General features: G+C 36.0%; 1 protein-coding gene and 1 pseudogene across 1 annotated transcript in view; one reads left to right on the top strand and one right to left on the bottom strand.

Annotated features, from left to right (window-relative positions):
- The window catches only part of LOC148950910 (coatomer subunit gamma-2-like), an 86133-nt gene that overhangs the window by 40453 nt on the left and 24776 nt on the right, over nucleotides 1–20904 (bottom strand). The window contains exons 3-7 of the mRNA XM_089090946.1: nucleotides 12378–12605; nucleotides 9717–9889; nucleotides 7916–8042; nucleotides 3979–4215; nucleotides 2623–2826 (exon numbers count right to left, since the gene is read on the bottom strand). Of these exons, the coding sequence (XP_088947072.1) occupies nucleotides 2623–2826; nucleotides 3979–4215; nucleotides 7916–8042; nucleotides 9717–9889; nucleotides 12378–12605 (969 nt within the window). The remainder of the gene's footprint in view (nucleotides 1–2622; nucleotides 2827–3978; nucleotides 4216–7915; nucleotides 8043–9716; nucleotides 9890–12377; nucleotides 12606–20904) is intronic.
- LOC148950911 (uncharacterized) lies at nucleotides 19531–20488 on the top strand (annotated as a pseudogene).

Genomic DNA, 20904 nt, shown 5'->3' with positions numbered 1-20904 from the left:
GCAAGTGTTGTAAGTTATGGCCTGGGGGAATATATCGTTCTTATTGAAGAGATGCTCTAAAAAGCGTCAGATAGGGCTCATTTGACTGAAAATTGAAAGTTCTAGTTAATTTTTGTAGACTAAAAAAATATCAGAGAGCAACTAGCCCCCCACCCACGCCAATTTTTCCCCAAATGCACCCGATAAAATTTTGAGACAGCCAATAAGTGGAAAATTGCTCAAAAGTCAGATAACAAAACCTCAGGTGTCGTCACAACCCCCCAGGGCCGGGAGCAGGCGTTGTAAGTTATGCCCTGGGGCATATATGGATCGTATGAAAGGAATGCTCGTTGAAACTTCAGAGAAGGTTCATTTGATTGGAAATTTAAAGTTTGAGCTCACTTTTTTAATAGTCAAAAGAGATCCGAGGGCAGCTGCCCCCCCCCCCCTGCTTTCTTTTTCCAAACCAATCTGATGAAAATTTTGAGATAGACATTTTGTTTAAAATATTCCAAAGGTCGGATAAGAAAAAAGCCAGTGTCAATACAACCCCCCAGGGCCCAGGGGAAGGCGTTCTAAGTTATGCCTTAAGGGCATGCATGGTTCTTATGAAAGGAGTACTCGTATAAACTTCATAGAGGGCTCATTTGATGGGAAATTGAAAGTTCTAATTCACTTTTTAAGAGTCAAGAGACTTAAGGGCAACTAGCCTCCCCCCCCACGCTCTTTTTTCCCCAAACCCATCCGCTATAAATTTTGAGATAACCAGTTTTTTTTAAATGTTCAAAAATTAGATAACAAAACTCACCCCAGGGCCCGGGGGATAGGCGTTGTAAGTGTTGTCCTGGTAGCGTATATGTTTCTTATGAAAGGGATGCTTGTATAAACTTCAGAGGGCTCATTTGATTGGAAATTGAAAGTTCTAGTTCAATTTTTAAAAGTCAAAAGATACACGAGGGCAACTACCCCTTCCCCCACACACCCCTTTTTCCCCAAGCCCATCCGATAAAATTTTTATAATAGCAATTTCATTAAAAATAGTTCAAAGGTCAGATAAGAAAAATTCCTGTGTCGACGGAATCCACCAGGGTCCGGAGCCAGGCGTTATCTAGGGGCATATATAGTTCTTATGGAAGGGATGCTCGTATAAACTTCGGACAGGGCTCATTTGATGGGAAATTGAAAGTTCTTGTTCACTTTTTAAGAGTCAAAAGAGATCTGAGGGCAACTAGCCCCCCACCTCTCCTCCACGCCCTAAATGCATCAGATCAAAATTTTGAGATAGACATTTTGTTAAAAATAGTTCAAAGTTCTGATAACAAAAAACTATGGTGTCGACACAGCCCAGGGCCTGGGGGTAGGCGTTGTAAGTTATGCCCTGTGGGCATACATGGTTGTTTTCGAAGGGATACTCGTATAAACTTCCTAGAGGACTCATTTGATTGGAAATTAAAAGTTGTAATTCACTTTTTAATAGTCAAATAGAGTTCTAGTGCCCTTTTTAAGAGTCAAAAGTGATCGGAGGGCAACTAGCCCACCCCCAAGCCCTTTATCCCCAAATACATCTGATAAAAATTTGAGGTGGCCATTTTGTTAAAAAAGAGTTCAAAGATCGTATAACAAAAACTCCTTAACGTATCATAGGAAAATATTTTTCTTCGTTTTAAGCTTGATCTGCATATTCAATTTGAGCATTACTCGCTTTAAGATCTATTTATTCATTTATATTATTACTTATTATATGTTTTTGCTATGATTGTATATTTAATTTCTGGTCGTTTTGAGTTTGAATTTTAAAAGATATTTGTACCTGCGAGCATAAGTCTAAAATAGCCTTTACTTTCCTTTGAAAAACTGATTTCTCGGTAAGTTTTTTTTAATTAATTTAAAAACATCTAATAATAACACTGCACTTCTAATTACCGATTTTCATATATGAATGGGGACAAATTAATTTAAAATTAGATTCTTTAAAATTTAGTGTTACAATGTTGAAGCCAAGTTTCACGTTCAAGAGAAATCCGACCTGTCTACCCGTGAAAAGATCTAATGTCGCTTATGTTTTTTACGTTCTCCAGAGCACTCGCATCTCGGTCCGGGTTTTTATAATGGGTGAGATAGGAAACGATCATACTGTCTATTATTTAAATAGTGTGGGAGGAGGTAAAGAGGGAACCTTCGGATAGATTCAGATGGAGGAGGAGCATGGGCAATTGTGTTGACCTCATGCGGCTTGGTGATGCAGTGTGTTGTTAGTCTACACTAATCAGCGAAGAAGAAAGTTCTGACATAAGACGGTAAACGTTAGCAACCAAGAACAAACAAGCAACATCCCTTGTGGGTTTCGAGTGGCATGTTTCATTAAAAGTAATATTCTCTGAATTTTCCTTAAAAAAAACAACATTTTCGGTACATGTCTATCTAAAAGAATAGCATTGGTATTTTTTTAATAGTGTGTGAAGACCAGTGCATACTCCGAGCAAAACTTTGCCGGCCAGGAATTTTTTCTTTTTTTCAATTCTGATCCGAAACCTACGCAATCTAAAATTTTGCTCATATGAGGTTTTTTACAAGCCGATATTAAATCCAGCTACAGGAGCAACATTTGACTCCAGTCAGTATTTAACAGGATAATTAACTCACTTGTACTACCGCAATCTTCAGTTCATCTGAAATATCAGAAACAAAATTTGAAATCTGGCGCATTAGCCTGTCTACAGATGACTCATTACATGTATTCAGCAGGGTCGTATTAGCCAGAGTTGCCACTAAACGATTACTATCGCTGCAAAGATTTTCCAAATCTAGATTGCATGGGTTGACTATATCAGGATGGATTATCGATACCTAAAAATACATATATTACAGTTTCTATGTTAACAAAGCAAGGGAGAAGATATTGTTGATTTTTTTTTTTTTGGGGGGGGGGGGGTGGTGGGCTTGTTAAAGGACCATTTTCTAAGGACGGGGTATGGAACTTTAGTACCCATATTTAAAACGGAACCTGCGTCCAAGTTTTGAATCATCCTTGAAACCAGCATAAATGTGAAGCCATGTCTACAAACAGGGAAATTCCCTGTGCTACTTATCCAGAGGACAAACCTATCTAGAACATATACGTAATAAAGAAGTTATTCAAGTTGGCATACCAGTTCATTAAATGAATCAACTAAGCATAACGGACGATGGTCAACTAGTTATGTGATATAAACCATGGCGAACGAAGGTCAACCAGTTACGTGACATTAACATGAAATAACCATCGTTCGCGAGTCTCCCCTTTGAGACTTGTTAAAGACAAAATCCCATAATATGTTAAGAAAATTAGGAATTAGGTAAATCAAGAAAAATTTTCTAGGTAACGCAGATTTTTATTCTAGTTCTGCATATATCTTTACTCCTCAATCATCACACTAAATAATTCCAGGGTAGATAAATAAGCACAAAGTACACGGCAACTGATAGCACGGCTTTAGTTAAGGAGCCGCATTAAAAAAAACCCATCAAAAATTTTCTTAATATGCATTTTTGTTCCCTTTTTACGAGTCAAACGGGATTTCGGAATGGGGGGGGGGCAGTAGCCCCCCAAGACACAACCTTGCCTTTAGGTGGAATATTTATTGGGGTGGGGTAAAACTTGAAAAACAAACAAACAATTGGATTATATGATAAATACTGAAAAAATACTGGGACATCAGAAGAAAATAGCAGATACAGGAAGACCTTCTGCTTGCGTCGTCATTTTTAGAGACCCATGCATGTTCCAGCCCGAAATACTCAGTTCACTCCATAAACATATCTTAACGTCTGTATTAATCTAGTTTGTAATGCTTCGATTTGAAAAGCCCGCCGAGAACAAAAGCTAAAAAACATCATCTAACACCATTTTACAATTACATTTTGACAGAAATTAACCGGATGCGGCATTTTTGCTTAGGGATAGACATAAAAAAAGATATATTTTTAAGGATAGAGAAAAGAGTGAATGAGGAAACCCACCATATTCAGTGTCCTAACAGCAGCATATCTCAAAACAGCCTTGCTGCTTGCCAAAAACAACTGCAAAACCGAAACAGCTGCCTTGAGAGAGTCTGAGGGCTGATTCTTCAAATTTACAATAGCAGCTGCTGCTTCATACCCAACCATGTCTGATTTGTGACGGGTGCAAGTTCGCAGAAAATCCATTAAATGTTCGGAATCGTCACCATCTTGAATCAACTTTGCAACGGTACGAATCTTTAAAAGAAATACATATTATGAAACAGTTAATAGTAGAATTACTCTTACCTAACTAGTACTACATACTTTTCAGAGTTAAACACTGAGAATTGCAAAAGCTCCATGTCACCCTGTTTCCAGAACCCCTATTATTACCTCTCATTCTTTAATCTCATCTCACTCGGGGAACCCACGAGCGAGTTGTAAGCACAAAAAGCCTCTGTTTTAGGACCCTTTAAGTCTTACATCTCACCCCTCTCACAAACTACTAGTTTTAACCAGTTAAAACAAATACAAAACGAGTCGGCCTACTAAAACTATCAATGACTAAAACAGTAAAAAAATCTGAGTCTTTTGATTTTTCCTTCTACGAGTTTTGAGCACAAAGGGGGAAGGGGAGACAAAGCCTAAAAATAAAAAATGTGCAAAAATTCACAGCAAAAACAAGTTAACATATGCAGAATTACTACGTGTACTCACCATAAAGGGTTTAATTAAGTTTCCCTAGAAACAACTAATTTAAAAATATTTATATTTCATATAGATATTCATATTTTCAGGGCGTTATCTATAAGTCCATTATCTATATATTCATTTTCACCATGTTTCAAAAACTCACTTACCCTAGCATCTATTAGGTGCGCGGTAATTATTTCCAAACCCTGTAAGCCCTTTTGGGTGGCCAACCCAAATTATCTTGCGGGCCACTTTGGAAATGCATCATAACTCCGCGGGCCGTACATAAAATTGTATATACCCATATTTGATTTAGACTTATTATAGATATTTTTCGGAGTGACAAATTGAAAAATAATGAATTTTCATTAATTATGTTTGCTATTATTTTTACATATAACCATAGATAATATAATAATAATGATGATACTAAATGACCATTGTAAAAAGTATATGATAAAAAAAAATAAATAAAAAACAACGAAATGAAAAATAAAATCATGGAAAAATATTTATTTCACTAGTGCGATATTTGTTTCTCCCCCTTTTCTTATAACCTTTGCAAGTCGATCTCAATTCGGGTATTTGCACATCGTAATTGGTGTTGAAGGTTAGCATCCGTTATTATTTTTAGTAAAATCTAGCTGACATTTCAATAATTACTACAAGGACTCGATATAAAAGTTTTAATAAAGTTTTCTTAAAAATAAATCAAATTTATAAAATTATTCATATTTTCAGTGCGTTGTCTATAAATCTATTTTCACCATGTACCAAAAACCAATTTACCCTAGCTTCTATTAGGACCAGCCTGGTAATTATTTCTAAATTTTTCAGCAACTTTGCCACTCCCTAGTAAGGACGTCTTCTTTCGCTTATAAATTATCAAAAATCATCTCATTGTTTTCTATACCTTGTCATAGTTGAAAACACTCTCAAAATAGCCAACCCATCTCTCCTTATCACCAATTAAGGCTAAAATAGTATCTTAATCTGGAAATAGTTCGGACAGATTAACTCTCATAATAACTTTGCTTGCAATCATAAGCTAAAATATGCGTTCTCTTTCTCCATTCTTAAAACCGTGCATCATCCCATTGCTTAATACCATTTTTAAAATTATCTTTTATTGCAAAAAAAAAATACGGCTCACTTACAATCCCTACAGAAAATCCAGAAAAAGGCAGTAAAAATTCTTGAATTCCTGTTCATCGCCCTAGAAAGTTTATAAATATTTCGGAAACCCAAACTCTTTCCCTTTTTCTAAATATACTTAATCTCAAACAGCTCAAAGAATTGTAAACAGCAACTTAGTGTTATGCCATTCAATATCCAACGAACTATTTCCATAATAAGGTTATTTCTGGAGTCCCCGTTTCTTCTTTCCGTTTTCGCTCCAATAAGTTTTGTCTCCCTCTCATGGGGGGGGGGGAGTATACGAAGATAAATTTGGTTTTGCTGTTAAAATCTATAGCTGAATAAACCTATCTATATATCTAACTTGTAGGTTTGATCTACTTTTATATTGAACACTGAAAAAGAATTAGTTTCCAATAAACTAATCAGGGACTCCAAAAACTTATTGGCGTTTTTGCTACAATAATTTTCGTCTTCCTCTACTGGGGAGGGTGGTGTACAGGGCTGCCACGGGTTCAAGTGGTGAAAACTAGGGACGTACGGACCTCTTTTTAGTCGAAAAAGGGACCACTATAGGGAACGTTCTGGACGCAAAATGGACCCTAAAACTCAGTTTTCAGAAAGCTTTTGAAAGAAAAAGCAATGACACAACAGCAAATGACACTTGAATAAGAAAAAAAAAATACGAGAATGATCATTTGCAGACATCTCTCCATGATCAGAGGACAAGTGATAGTTAAGAAACCAACCACCTGAGAATCATCCTGTCATGAGAGGAGTTGTTTCTTTCTTTTTTTCTGACCGCTTTACTTTCGAATACAAAGAATCAGTTACAAAAATGTGATGAAAGAGATGAGGGTACGATAACTAGAACACACAACCTATATGTTTCCATTTTCTTGCACTGCCATATACTGGAACAGAGATGTGATCAGTAACTGTTTCTTCGACTCTAACTGCTGCTGGTTCTTTATGTCCCATCTATCATAGCCTGCGCTAGCTGTATCACAACCATGTCCTTCTTTTCAGAGCCTTTTTTGAGTCGGTTATGAGCTTCCTTCAATAACTCGTCTCTGGCCTGTTCCTTGAAACCAAACACTTTTTTTCTTTTCTTTGAGAGAATTTTTCAAGAGTCTCTATTGGCTTTCTCTTCGAAGAAGTTTTAGCAAGCTGCTGCTTTCTCAGCCGTTTTCTTGCTTCTAAATTATACAACTCTTTCTCAGTTTTTTCTTTCAAGGCTTTTTCCTACTGTAGGTAAAAACCATAGTTCTTTCAAGCGGATTTGACCAGTTTTATCAAATCTTCAGTGACAGCAACATTTTGCACACGTCCTCCAAATCTGCCCAACCTATCTATTACAAACAGTTTTGCATTTAAAGTTCGCTCATTCATCGAAGCGCTCTCTTTGCTGAGAACTCTCCCGGAAAGGGAGAAACCCCACTCAATGCTGGCAGACCCGTGTGAAATGTTCGTTAACACCGCCTCCTTCGTATTTTGTACTTTGAGCTATTCTCTTATATTTTTTCCCCCTCTGAGCGCAACAAAGTGACACCCAGAAAAGAGTGTTCTAAGTAAATAAAAAAGCCCACCAAACCCTGCCACCTCCTAGCCTATTTACTCCAGAGGCAAAGGGGGTCACTCATTTCCCCGACAAGTCTGTCTGCTCTGTCTAGACAGTAACGCTGTAGCCTATGTAAGCCAAGTTTTGTCTTTCTTAGACAAGCCAAAACAGGTTCCAAGAATCTCAATCAAAACAAAAATACTGAAAACCGTATACTCACAGGTATTGGTAGCCTTCAGGATACGGAGCTTTAAACCAAAGCGAGAAAAGGGACTTTAGGGACCTTTATCAATTTAAAGGGCCAAAAGGAACCTTCACACAATTTTAGGGACTTTGTGGCAGCCTTGTAGTATCAAACTACAACCTACAAGATCAAACTTGTAGGTTTGATCTGCTTTTATAATGAAACCTGAAATAGAAGTAGTTTCAAACAAATCTACGGAAAGAACAAAATGAAATATATATGGAAGTAAAAATGGGAAGAAAATAAAAAGGAAACACAAGGGTAGTAAAATAAAACACAAGAAAGAGCAAAATATAAGGAAGGAATTAAAGTGATCCTACCAGAAAGCACATAGCATAGGGAGAATGAAGACGATTGCGTAGTTTTTCAAACATCTTCATTACGTCTTGCTTGGCCCCCTTTCTTGCATTATAATACAAGGCAACACATTGATACTGTACCATTTGGCTGGAAAAAAAAATTATATATAATAAAGCTAATAATCCTCAAAGCACAAAAATTACAATAAAACAGACTCTCCTTCAACTTAAAACTTCTCAAATCAATCTTCACTTAGGAATTTGTTGGCAACCTACATTTCAAGATAGAATTGGTTTTGACAATTTAAATCGAGTAAGAAATAACCTTAGCTGGTCAAAGGTTCCATACATTCATAATACGATTTTGCATTGTCCAACGGCAAAGAGGTATAGCTCTCCAACAGTTGTACACAAGATGAGGAATCGCCAGTAATTTTCCAGCACTTACCCCGTTCAAGGAAACAGCTTTTCAGCGACCTTATACGGCATTACCTTTGAATTCATTCCTCCATCCCTGGCTACACATTCATATCAGAATTGTTGGGAAAGGATGATGCTGACCTCAACAAAGATTAAATATTTTTGACATTCTAATTCATAAGGGCAGAGCTGAACATAAAGAAAATAATAGGCTTGTAAGAAAAAAAGACGGAACACATTAATTTATTATTGACTAAATATATGGGACTTAGATGTAGAGCTTCAAATCGAAGACGAATGAAAATCAACTTTATTCAAATATTTTAAGTAGCCTTTTATAAAATAGCTTCCATTTAAAATCCAAGTTTTAAGCTTCATCACTCTTCTATTCGGTACTTACGTGTTATAGCGACCACGCTGTAATGAAGCCGGTTTTCTGTGTCGACTTGGAGATAATCAGCTTAGCCTAAGCGAGATCGTTCAATATATAGAGGTGGTTGGGTTAGGTATTTAATGTAATGCGTTCTGCGCGGCTTTCTTTCCATAATTCTCTGTTGTGTTTTCCATAATTTTGCTACTAAAGTATTATATTTTCATCATATTTTTGTATATTTCATTATGATTAACCTAACTTCGTGGTCACTATAACACCTAAGTACTTTCTAGTCTTTTATCACAGTATTCAAAAGAAAAAATTGATGTTGAAAAAAGGAATAAATCCAAAGAAGATTTAGCGGACATTAATTACGTCCTAAAACAATTGGCATATCCAGGGCGGAGGAGGGGATGGGGTAATCACCCCTCGGTTTGAATGCAATTTACTTCTGTGCAGTTTCAATCTCTATTTATACGAATAGGTCAAGAAAATTATCGACATTCTAGCCCCCCTTCAAATCCTGAAATCATTACTGCCCCCTCCCTAAGAGCAAAAGTCTAAACAAGCGTTTCCCACCTGATTTTGGGCTAAACACCACCTAGGCATTTCTAAAATCCTAATGCCCCCTCGCAATATTTAAATTTTGTTGCTCAAAATTCTAGGTGTAGTCACATGAAGGAACCTTTTCCCGATTCATCCTACAGGCATATTTTATACTAGTTTTTATTAGTATAATATACAAATTACACTAAATTTTTGTCTGTATAGACTTTTTTTTATACAACATATGACGTCACTGCAATACTATCATGTATATATTTGTCTAAATACATATGAATTCGACGTCATTCACCTGACACCATGTTTTTGTTTGTTTATTTTAATTAAGGTTCTAGAGCCTCGTAAGCAGTAAGGTGCACATTCTGCACATAGCCCACCAAAATATTGCCATGATCGCGGGTGGGGCCTGTGCCCCACGTTGAGAATCACGGGTCTAAACCAAAGACTTTAACTGCAAATACTTACTTGTCCGAGGACAAAGCTACTTGTTGTATGTCACTTGCCCATCTACCCACAATGTCAGGACACGTTTTCAGCAAGTGCATTGAGCTAACAAGAGCAGCACTGCTTAAAGCTGACGAGCTTGTGCTAACAAGAGACTCCCGAATATAACGTTCAATTGACTGAATCATGGAAGTCTAAAAGAAGAAAAGGAGCTATAAGAAAAAAAAATAACATTTTTTATATAATGTTATTTAATGTTATTAAAATATAATGTTATTAATGTTTATTATTATTATAATATAATTATTATTATTATATTGTTATATAATATGTTATAATATGTTATTAATTATATATAATTATATATATAATATATTAATTATATTATTATATAATATATTATATAATATAATATATTATATAATATATTATATTATAATATATTATTATATAATATATTTATATAATATATTATATTATATATATAATATATTATTATATATATATTAATTATATATATAATATGTTATAATATGTTATAATATGTTATAATATATTAATATGTTATAATATGTTATAATATATTATAATATGTTATTAATTATTATAATGTTATTAATGTTTATTTATTAATAATATAATGTTATTAAAATAACATTATTCTGGACCACGCTCATAGTAAATTACATATTAATCAAATCACGGTAAATTATATATAATTATACAAATAGTAAATTGTATAAATCCCTGTAAATTATACAATCATAATAAATTATATAACTCACAATCTTGGGAGGATGCCAAAAAGACTTTTTTTTTGTCATAGCAATGATAACAATTACAAGACTTTAGGTTGCATGTTAATGTGTTGCATACACATTAACATATCAATTTTATTACAAGACAAGTGTTTGATTCAAAATGACTATTGCTCATTTAGTTTCTGATTTTCAAGCTGAGTGATTAATAATGAAAACCGCAATTAAAATTTCAAAGACAGCGCAAGTGAAATCTTTTTGTTTAAATTGGTTAGGTCGAAATATTCACAATTATATATATCTTAGAAAAATTACAGCTATTAGCAAATAATTTTAACACAAAAAACGAAAAAAACACAACAAATTTCAATTCTCCTTTTTCTTTCTATCAAAAGAGACAATTGTTTAAACCTTGCGCTGTGGGTTTATGACATTTATTGGGGGCGTGTAGACCACTGCTACCAATATTGGTAATGTGGGTACTATACTCCAACATATATTACCATACGACGCTGCAAGGACCACAGTAAAAGAAGCCCAGCTTAGTACAATAACTAAGAACTCGATAAAATATACGTCTTTAGCCTATAATTGCCTGGCCATACATCAACAAAAAAAACCACCACATCGATATTCTTCCTTTTTTCTGGGAAATATCTTCAACCAAGTTGGCACACTCAGACCGGACAACCTTCCCCGACCTTTCTCGGGTTATGGAATAATAACTCGTAATAGAAGAAAAAACTATCGCAAGAACACAAACAGAGCAAAAACTCTCCGAACTTAAACTTAAAAGAAAAACCCATTTAAGAGAAACAAAATAAAATCGTGCCTCTGAGCTTTTGTCACTAAATTCACAAACATCCAGAGAATTAAGACATTTAGCCTGGTGACTCATACTGACGAAATGCTCAAAGAGAACTTTAATGCAATAAGTCAATCTACTTCAACAGATATAAGCAAATAAAAATTGATACATTTGAAGAATAATGGAAAACAAATTTGTAGAAAAGAAGAAAGGACATTATTTTATCAGGTAATAAAATGAATAGCATTCATGACTTCCAGCAACACTGCATATGATAGGCCGACTAGCCTGGTGACTCATACTTACGAAATGCTCAAAGAGAACTTTAATGCAACAAGCCGTTCTACTTCAACAGATTCAACCATTTAAAAATTAACTTATTTAAAGAATAATGGAAAGCGAATTTGTATAAAAGGAGAAGGGACATTATTTTAGCAAATAATAAAATGGATGGATAGCATTCATGATATCCAGCAACATTGAATTATAATAGGACGACTTTTTCTGTTGATCTTACATTTAACGAAGGGCACAAATTCTGCATTAATGGTCCTCAAATTAAAGGTCTAATAAGCATACCCCTGGGGATGAAATCTCAAAGCATTAGGAGCTATAACCCAAAACATTTTTCACTCTTTTTGAGAAAGAGCGGCGAGTACAAATTTTTCATTCAGTTTTTTTTAGGTTCAAGCTTCTGGTTTTTACGTTCTTCACTTTTTCTGTCCACTAATGCCCTCGACTCTAGTTCACCAGTTTCTCCACGTCACAAAATTGCGAATCGTCCACTTTACAGTTTATGTTCCCACTCCAAGTTTTCGAATGTAAATGTTCTGCAATCCTAAGATATTTAAAATAATACTTTAGAATCACTCGATAGCTTTGACTCCACTTTTTCCTGGTACAAAACAACACTTCTGAAATCCCCTCTGGATTCATTTTTTGACTAAAAAATACTCTGAAAATATGAAAGAAAAGGTCAATTCTCCCATCTCCCTGATGTGCCCTTTTGTCTCCCGGGAAGCTAGAATTGCAAGGAGCACTGCAATTTACTTAACATTTTTAATTCTTTAATACATTCAACTCAATTAACACAAAAAGTAGAAGTCAAAATCTTACATCAATTACAGCCAAAAGAGCTCTCAAAGCGGGGGCTTTGCAGTTGTCGTCCTTACCAGTCACATCTTTGATAAGAGTTTGAGTGGCCATAATCACATCATCTGCTTTCTGTGAAAGTTCTTTGATGGCCAAATACATCATTCTTCTTAAATTTACATCCCTAGATTGTGAAAGCTTTGTAATAGCAAAGAACGCTTTGGTTGCTTCAGCTCTGCTCATAGATTCACCCTGAAAAAGTAGTAAAACATAATCGTGGATATACCTATAAATAACAGCTTTCTACTGAGGATCAGTATTTCTGCTGATGATGATCAGTGTATATGTGATCAAAATATACAATATATTTTCTGATTGTTTTTTTTTTCATTGTCTAATGAAAGGATTGATCCCTATTCGAACTGCTATTAATCGTAATAGAAAGGCAGTGTGGTCTTCGATATTACCTACGTGGGCATAACTATGTCCAATCTTTAGCAGCAAAACTGAAGGATATACTTACAGGTTGGGGTATGCTACCTCAAAATATTTTCAAGCCCAGAATTTTTCTTTTTTGAGGTAACCCTTGAACACTTTTCAGGTAAGATCCCTCTTACTCTGCAGCTAGTATTTACAAACTATACCTACATCTCGAAAGAGTTGATAATTATGATGACCTCTGATATACTATTGAAACCTTGATCTATGCTTGTAGTGTTACAACCAAAGAATCCAAAATACAAGGATTTTATTCAATAGTTTGAAGATTGATAATAAAAGCACTTTCTATAAAAAAAATAACATGTTTATTTGCAAAAGATAGATGACATTTGTCATCTATCTCTGACGTTTGTCTTATTGCAATCACATCTCTATCAACAGGAAGACTTTGGTTCTGGGAACTGAAAACTTATAGGAAGAATATTTTGAAGGTACAGTTCTATTACAGTCAAACTAAAACTATTCATAACCATTTCTATACACCAAAACATTAAACTTGTGATAAACTTTCATCCAAGTTTGAATTAGGCTTACCATAAACTGGAAAAAATACATTCTGCAGATATCTTACACTTACATATCAGTCTTTTCAGACACATTTTCAGTTGTTTATATGTCTCATAAGTTTCTGGATGCAAAACCGGAATCTTCTGAGAAATTCAGGCTCGTGATAAAGTTACCTTAAATTACCTTGAATCGCATTGTCCAGCGAATAAGGAATTATCCAGTAGGTGCTAAACTATTCTTAAGTTCACTTAAGAATACAAAATTTACTTCCAATATTCAGCTATCGCATAACGGCTATGCCTTATACTTCCTAACTGGGACTATAAGGAACGAACTAGCTATACTTAAACTGGGCACAAAAACGGCACTGTGATGAATAAGAGTAAGGGAGGTAAGGTATGCTACAGCATTACCTCCCTTACCCCGCTCCCTTCAATCTGGCAATAACAATCTCAATCACTTAAACGCCTCGCTCTTTACGCTAAAGTTAGATTCTTTCTCACAACTCTATTTTTTATAACAATAAAAAACTTTAGCGTAAAGAGCGAGGCGTTGAGGAAGGGGACAGCCCCTTTCATATACGGAATAATTTCTGTTCGTTTTAATGCTCCTTACTTTCAGTTAAAAAAAACTTGTTTTTTTATTTAATTTTTGAACGTTTTTGAATTAATAGAAGGTTTTGATTTTGGCTCACCGTACATGAATAATTTAAAAAAAATTGCATACTAATTTTACTTTTATTTGGTGAAATGGCTTTCTCGAAGTTATTTAATTTTATTTACGAACGTTTTTATTAGTAATAAATATACGTAACTTACGAATTAACTTACGTAACGAACTTCTATATCCGTATATTTTTAATGCGTATATTAGGGGTTCGCCCCCAAGTCAATACCTCGCTCTTTACGCTAAAGTTCAAATTTTGTTCCAATTCTTTAAAACTGACCCCTTAATCACAAAGGACATTAATTAGAATAAATAGCTCTTATGAAAGTACTAACGAATCTTTGGCTTAAAGAGCGAGGTATTGACTAGGGGGCGAACCCAATCATATACTTAATAATTTCTGTTCGTTTTAAGTTTTGATGTTGCTCCTTAGTTTCAGTTAAAAAACTTGTTTATTTTTTTATTTAATTTCTGATCGTTTTTTTAAATATTTTCACGCAATTCAAAATTAGTATGCAATTTTTTTAAATTATTCATGTACGGTGAGCCAAAATCAGTGCTGGGAAGTCCGGAGCCCCCTTCATAGCAATGTCCCTTCCCCCATGAAAACTTTCTCCCTGGAAAGATCCTCGCACATAACCCCTGACCCCCCCCCACTACCAGAAAAAAATACCCCTTGAAAACGTGAAACCCCTTGAAAAAATACCCCAATAACCAATACTATATGTAAACATTGGGTAAAGTTCATAACTTTCAGCCCCCCCCCCGGGGACTTTTGGAGATTAAGTCATCCTAAAAGATACATTTATTATATTTTCGACCATGCTGAACAAAATGGCTATCTCAATATTTTAATCGGGTGACTTTGAGAAAAAATGAGCGTGGAAGGGGGCCTAGTTGCCCTCCGTTTTTTTTGTCACTTAAAAAGGGCACTAGAACTTTTAATTTCCGTTCAAGTGAGTCCTCCCATAATATTCTAGGACCACTGGGTCGATACAATCACCCCTGAAAAAAAAAAAAAAAAAAAAAAAAAAAAAAAAAAACACGCATCTGTGATCTTTCTTCTGGCAAAAAATACAAAATTCCACATCTGTGCAGATAGGAGCTTGAAACCTTTACAGAGGGGTTCTCTGATACGATGAATCTGATGGTGTGATTTTCATTAATGTTCTATAGCTTTTAGGGGGTCTTTCCCCCTTTTTTCGAAAATCGGCCAAATTTTCTCAGGCGCGTAACGTTTGATGGGTAGGACTAAACTTGATGAAACTTATATATTTGAAATCAGTATTAAAATATGATTCTTTTGATCTATATATTGGTATCGAAATGCCATTGTTTAGAATTTCGGTTACTATTGAGCCGGGTCGCTCCTTACTTTACAGTTCGTTACCACGAACTGTTTGATCAGCTCAGGATGAGTACCAAAAGCGGATGGAAAACGCATTTGAAGATATTAATATTGGACTGATTGTTGACGATGTTGCTGGAATGGCTAGCAGTACAAAAGAGTATGATAGGAGGCTGAGGAAAGTTCTGGAAAGGGCTCGTGAGAAAGGCATCAATTTCAATAAAGAAAGGTGTCTGTTTGATGCTGAATCTATCCTTTATTTTGGTCATATACTGACAAAAGGAGATATGAAACCTGATTGTTCCAAACTTAGAGCAATCAGGGAAATGCCAGCCCCCAAAAGCAACGATGAGTTGCAGACTCTCCTAGGCATGTTCAACTATTTGTCAAGATATATTCCTGCCCTCTCTACCTTAAACCAACCACTTCGGGAATTAGAAAAGGCCAATGAGTTTGAGTGGAAAGCAGAACACAACCAGGCCAGAGCCAGAATCCAGGAAGCCATTTGCAGCAATCTTGCCTATTTTGGTACTGAAAGCACTGTTGTAGAAGGGATAACAGATGCATCAAACATGGACTTGGTGCTCAGCTGATTGCAGATCATGCAACAGTAGCCTTTGCTTTCAGGTCTCTGAGTGATACTGAAAAGCAGTACTCTCAAATCGAAAAACAATGCTGGGCATTGTATTCGCCTGTACACATTTCCACCAATACATTTGCGGTAGAAAGATCATGGTGACAACAGATCACAAACCACTCGAGGCAATTTTGTCCAAACCTATAAACAGAGCACAACCTAGATTGCAAAGAATGATGCTAGTGCTCCGGCAATATGAACTGTCATTTCAGTACCGCCCTGGCTAAGATATTCCTGTAGCAGATGCATTATCACGGATGCACTTACCAGATCAAGACCCAGAAATCCAAATCAAAGGAGAAGTAGCTATTCATGCATTCTTTAGAGGTATCCCTGTGAGCAGAAACAAACTAAAGAATATCCGTGAGGAAACGCTGAGAGATAGTGAGCTAAATACACTATCAGATATTATTGAATCTGGCTGGCCTAATGAGCAAAGACAAGTAACATCTATAATTCTACAATATTGGATCTACAGAGACGAACTGGTCGCAAACAATGGTATTATACTGAAAGACCAACATATTGTAGTACCCAAGACACTTCGTGGAGATATACTGCAATAGCTTCATTCTTCAGATCGTGGAATTGTGAAATCCAAAGAAAGAGCTCGTAGCTCGGTATTTTGGCCTAACATCACAAAAGATGTTACGCAAATTGTTTCTAGATGTGAAATATGGGCCAGATACCAGATGAATCAACAGAAGGAGCCACTAGTGTCCTCAGAAGTCCCCCAGTATCCATTCCAACGTGTGGGTGTGGAAATTTTTACATTTAGCAGCATGGACTATTATATTATCTCATCACCATAGACTATTATAGTCGATTTTTCGAAGTGGATAAGCTTGCCATTTAAAATTCACAACAAGTGATCTCAAAATTGAAAATGCATTTTGCAAGATATGGTATACCAGATCAAATCACTTCAGATAAGGGGCCACAATTCAGCTCAGAAAAGTTTCGACTCTTTACAGAAACTTGGGATACCAACCACATCACAGGGAGTCTCCGATACCCCCAATCTAATGAGATGAGCGAAAAGGCAGTCCAGACCGCAAAAAGGATAATGACTCAGAAAGTCAAACAGATCCATATATTGCATTGTTAGAGTACCGAAACACTCCAATTGATGGAGCACATTCACCAATACAGCTGCTTATGAGCAAAAAAACACGGTCAATGGTTCCAGCACTGCCATCACAGCTGCGACCAAAAATAATCACAAAACATGTTTTTGAGAAAGCTCAAGGTAGACAACAGAGTGCTCACAACAAGAATGCCAAGGAGCTGAAAGAATTGTGCCCAGGAGAAAAAGTGTGGGTGAAATTTGATGAGAGTAGTAGAATAATAGATAGATATTTATTTCGAGAAATTACTATCACAAACCCCGAAGGGCCGAATTCGAATTTCGAAGTTCATAAAAAAACAAATAAACAAGAAAATCATAACAAAAGCACAACAACTAAAAAAGTGGCAACTAATGCAAAAAAATAAAAATCGGTTTGCTATATGATTCCTTTGTCACTTAAATTAAAAACTGCAAAATGGCAACTAATTAAAAAGATAAAACTGATAAAACTGAAAAAATAAATAATATATTCATTAGCAAATGTTTAAAAAACAACATAAAAAGGGGATAGGTAAAAAAAAAGAGTAAAAAGAAAAACGAGCTGTTTCTTTTATCATGTAAGAGATAAGATAAAATTTATGTACAAATTAACAACTATTTATAATATCAGTAAAAAAAGGGATAAAAGATTTCTTATACCGCAAGGTAGCACAAAGAACGGGAGATAAGGTGGGGATAGGCTGGGACACAGTTCGTGGAGGACGATTTCTATCAGGTACATGGTATTCAGGGAAAAGGTTCGCAGTACGGGGGTTCCAAAAGTGCCAATTTACCAAAACGGAGGCACAAATTATTTCTTCGTCTCTCGAGGGTCTCTAGTTTTAAAATATTTAACAAATGCAAATATGGTATCTTGTCCTCTTTAAAAATAATTCTTAGAGCTTTTTCTTGCAGTGAATTGTTAGTAGTAGTAGTTATTATTTGATATACAGGCAATCAAACAAAATCATTATGGGGAGCAGGATCTAATTACATTTTTTATTACAGCTAAATAGAAAGCAGGTTGTCTGCAGTGGGGGGGGGGAATATCCTAAAGAATTATTTAAGGGAAATGGGAACTTCCTGGGAGGATGCAAAGAGGGGGGCTTTGAATAAATTAAGATGGAATAGGAGCATGTGTAGCTGTGTATTGTTAAATTTACGAAGATCCCCCACCCCCAATAAGATTAGCCTCAGGACGCCCCTGCTCAACATTATTGGTTTTTCATGGAGCCGTGTTTTTATTCGTGCGTCCTGTGTGGGGCAGGTTGGACATTTTTTGGGAGGGCAGGTTGGTCACTTTGAAGGTGTACTGTCCAACCTGCTCCACTGGGTGAAAAAAAGAAGAAAATTTAAATTTGTTCCATAAATACAGATCTTTATATTATTTGACTTTATTTTTGCTCATTTTTGGTTTAATGGAGTTCTTTGCCATTCTTTTAAAAACTTATTTTGTGGAAAAAGCTTTTTTGATTAATTATAGACAAAGACTAGTGACAAAGTGACATTTTGTTCCATTACAATTCGTTATACCCTATCAAAATCTATGTAAAAAAAAACTTGCAAATCTATAAAAAAAATATATTCTTGCGTATTGGACGTGGTGATATTATAAATCATACAGCTTTTAAAGTTGCTTTCTTCATAGTGCTTTATAGTTAAATTGCAGATCTTTGTCATTATTTTTGGTTATCGTTATGGCATCTTTCTAGGTGAGATCCAACAGAGATGCAGACTTACAATGGAAAAACCCAAAATGGGACCTTTCCCCCAGAAGTCATGAGACAAACTGTGCAAAAGTACCGGAAGGTGGTTAATTTGCCACCATTCCACGCAAGATGGATATCCCCCGCTCGACTCTAAAACGCTGTGCCCAGAAATTCTCTGAAGAAGGTTGTACAAGTGCAATCGATGTAAGTAATGTTACCCTAGAGCAGTTTGTGCCACGGTATAAAACGCGCATAGTTTTTACGGCTGAAGAAGAGAAAAGTCTTGAGCAATATCTTGCCAGAGCATCCCATCTTCACCACGGACTGTCACCAAAGAAGTCAGAACCTTGGCATTTGAGTTTGCAGAGAAACTTGGCAAGGATATTCGTCATTGGGAAGAAGCTAGAACAGCTGGTAAGGACTGGCTCTGGGCCTTCTTACGGCGTACACCAACGCTTTCTCTCAAATCTCCAGAAGCGACAAGTGTTGCAAGGGTAACTGCTTTTAACAGACCTGTAGTCAATGCTTTTTTTTACATATACGACAAACTTTTTCGTAAGTATAGTTTTGATGCTTGTGATGTTTGGAATGTAGACGAGACTGGCCCCACTACGGTTCAGAATCCAAGAAAAATAGTTGCTGAGAAGGGAAAGAAACAAGTTGGCAGGATTACATCTCGAGAAAGAGCCGCACTAGTTACCATGTGTACAGCTGTGTCAGCTCAAGGTAATGTTATCCCACCTTTCATGATTTTCCCAAGGGTAAAGTATTTCCCACACATGATGAAGGGATCTCCGCCAGGGAGTGTGGGTGTTTCTTGTCCCTCATGATGGATGAATGGAGAGAAATTTGTTGTTTTTCTGGAGCACTTTATTTGCCGTAGCAAGCCAAGCGTAGACAGACCAGTGCTAGTTCTGATGGACCATCACGCCAATCATTTTAACATTGAATCAATTCAGCTTATTGAAAAGTCCCACATTTTTGCATTAACTTTCCTACCCAAGACAAGCCATAAACTGTACCCACTAGATAGAAGTTGTTACAGCCCATTCAATTCATACTACAATGCTGCTTGTGTCACGTGGATGACGAAGAATCCAGGACAACCCATTTCTATCTATGACGTTGCGGAATTAGTTGGAACTACCTTTCTTCGTGCTTTGACTCCAACGAATATGACCTCTGGATTCAGGGTTGCTGGAATCTGGCCCTACAATCACCATGTGTTCGGGGATGAGGAATTCCTAGCCACTGATGTTACCGACAGACCTGAGCCATCCAATATTTCACAAAGAACTGTGTCCAATCGATTGATGCAGAAGATAGTTTGAGCCAGTCAGAGGCAGAACTAGGGCGTTCGACAACTTCTTGAGCTCCTGTGGCATTAGTGTCTCCTGCTACCAGTCAAGAAGTAGTAAGACCCTATCCAAAAGCTCGGCCAAAAAAAGCTGATGCAATCAAATAAAAGAAGGACGAATCTCAAGTTCTCACAGACACACCAGTTAAGAATGCCTTGATTGAAGAACTGTCAGCTAAGAAGAAATGAAAAATTGGGAAGCCTATTTTAGTGGGATGAAAAACACCAGTAGATCAAGCAAAAAGACTACAGAAGTAAGGGCACTTTTCGCCGAAGCGGGTGCGAGCTCTGATAGTGATTAAATAAAAAAAAACAAGTTTTTTAATCTGAAAGTAAGGAGCGACATCAAAACATAAAACAAACAGAAGTTATTCCGTACATGAAAGCGATTGTCCGCTCCTCACCGCCTCACTCTTTACGCTAAAGTTTTTTATTGTTTAAGAAAATAAAGTTGTGAGATAAAGTCAAACTCTGGCGTAAAGAGCGAGGCGTTGTGGAGGGGAAAGCCCCTTCCGTATACGGAATAATTTCTGTTCCTTTTAAGTTTTAATGTCGCTCCTTACTTTCAGTTTAAAAAACTTGTTTTTTTTTTTTTAATTTCTGATCGTTTTTCAGTTGATGCAGCTTTTATTTTGGCTCACCGGCATTGAATAAGTAAACAAAATTTGCATAAAAAATTTACTTTTCTATTGCTAAATGGCTGTCTCTAAATTTGATG

Source organism: Artemia sp. Qi Xiang Cuo, chromosome 6 (genome assembly GCF_049724085.1).
Source record: "Artemia sp. Qi Xiang Cuo chromosome 6, ASM4972408v1, whole genome shotgun sequence".
Taxonomy (NCBI): Eukaryota; Metazoa; Arthropoda; class Branchiopoda; order Anostraca; family Artemiidae; genus Artemia; species Artemia sp. Qi Xiang Cuo.
This window is presented reverse-complemented; position numbering and strand designations above follow the sequence as displayed.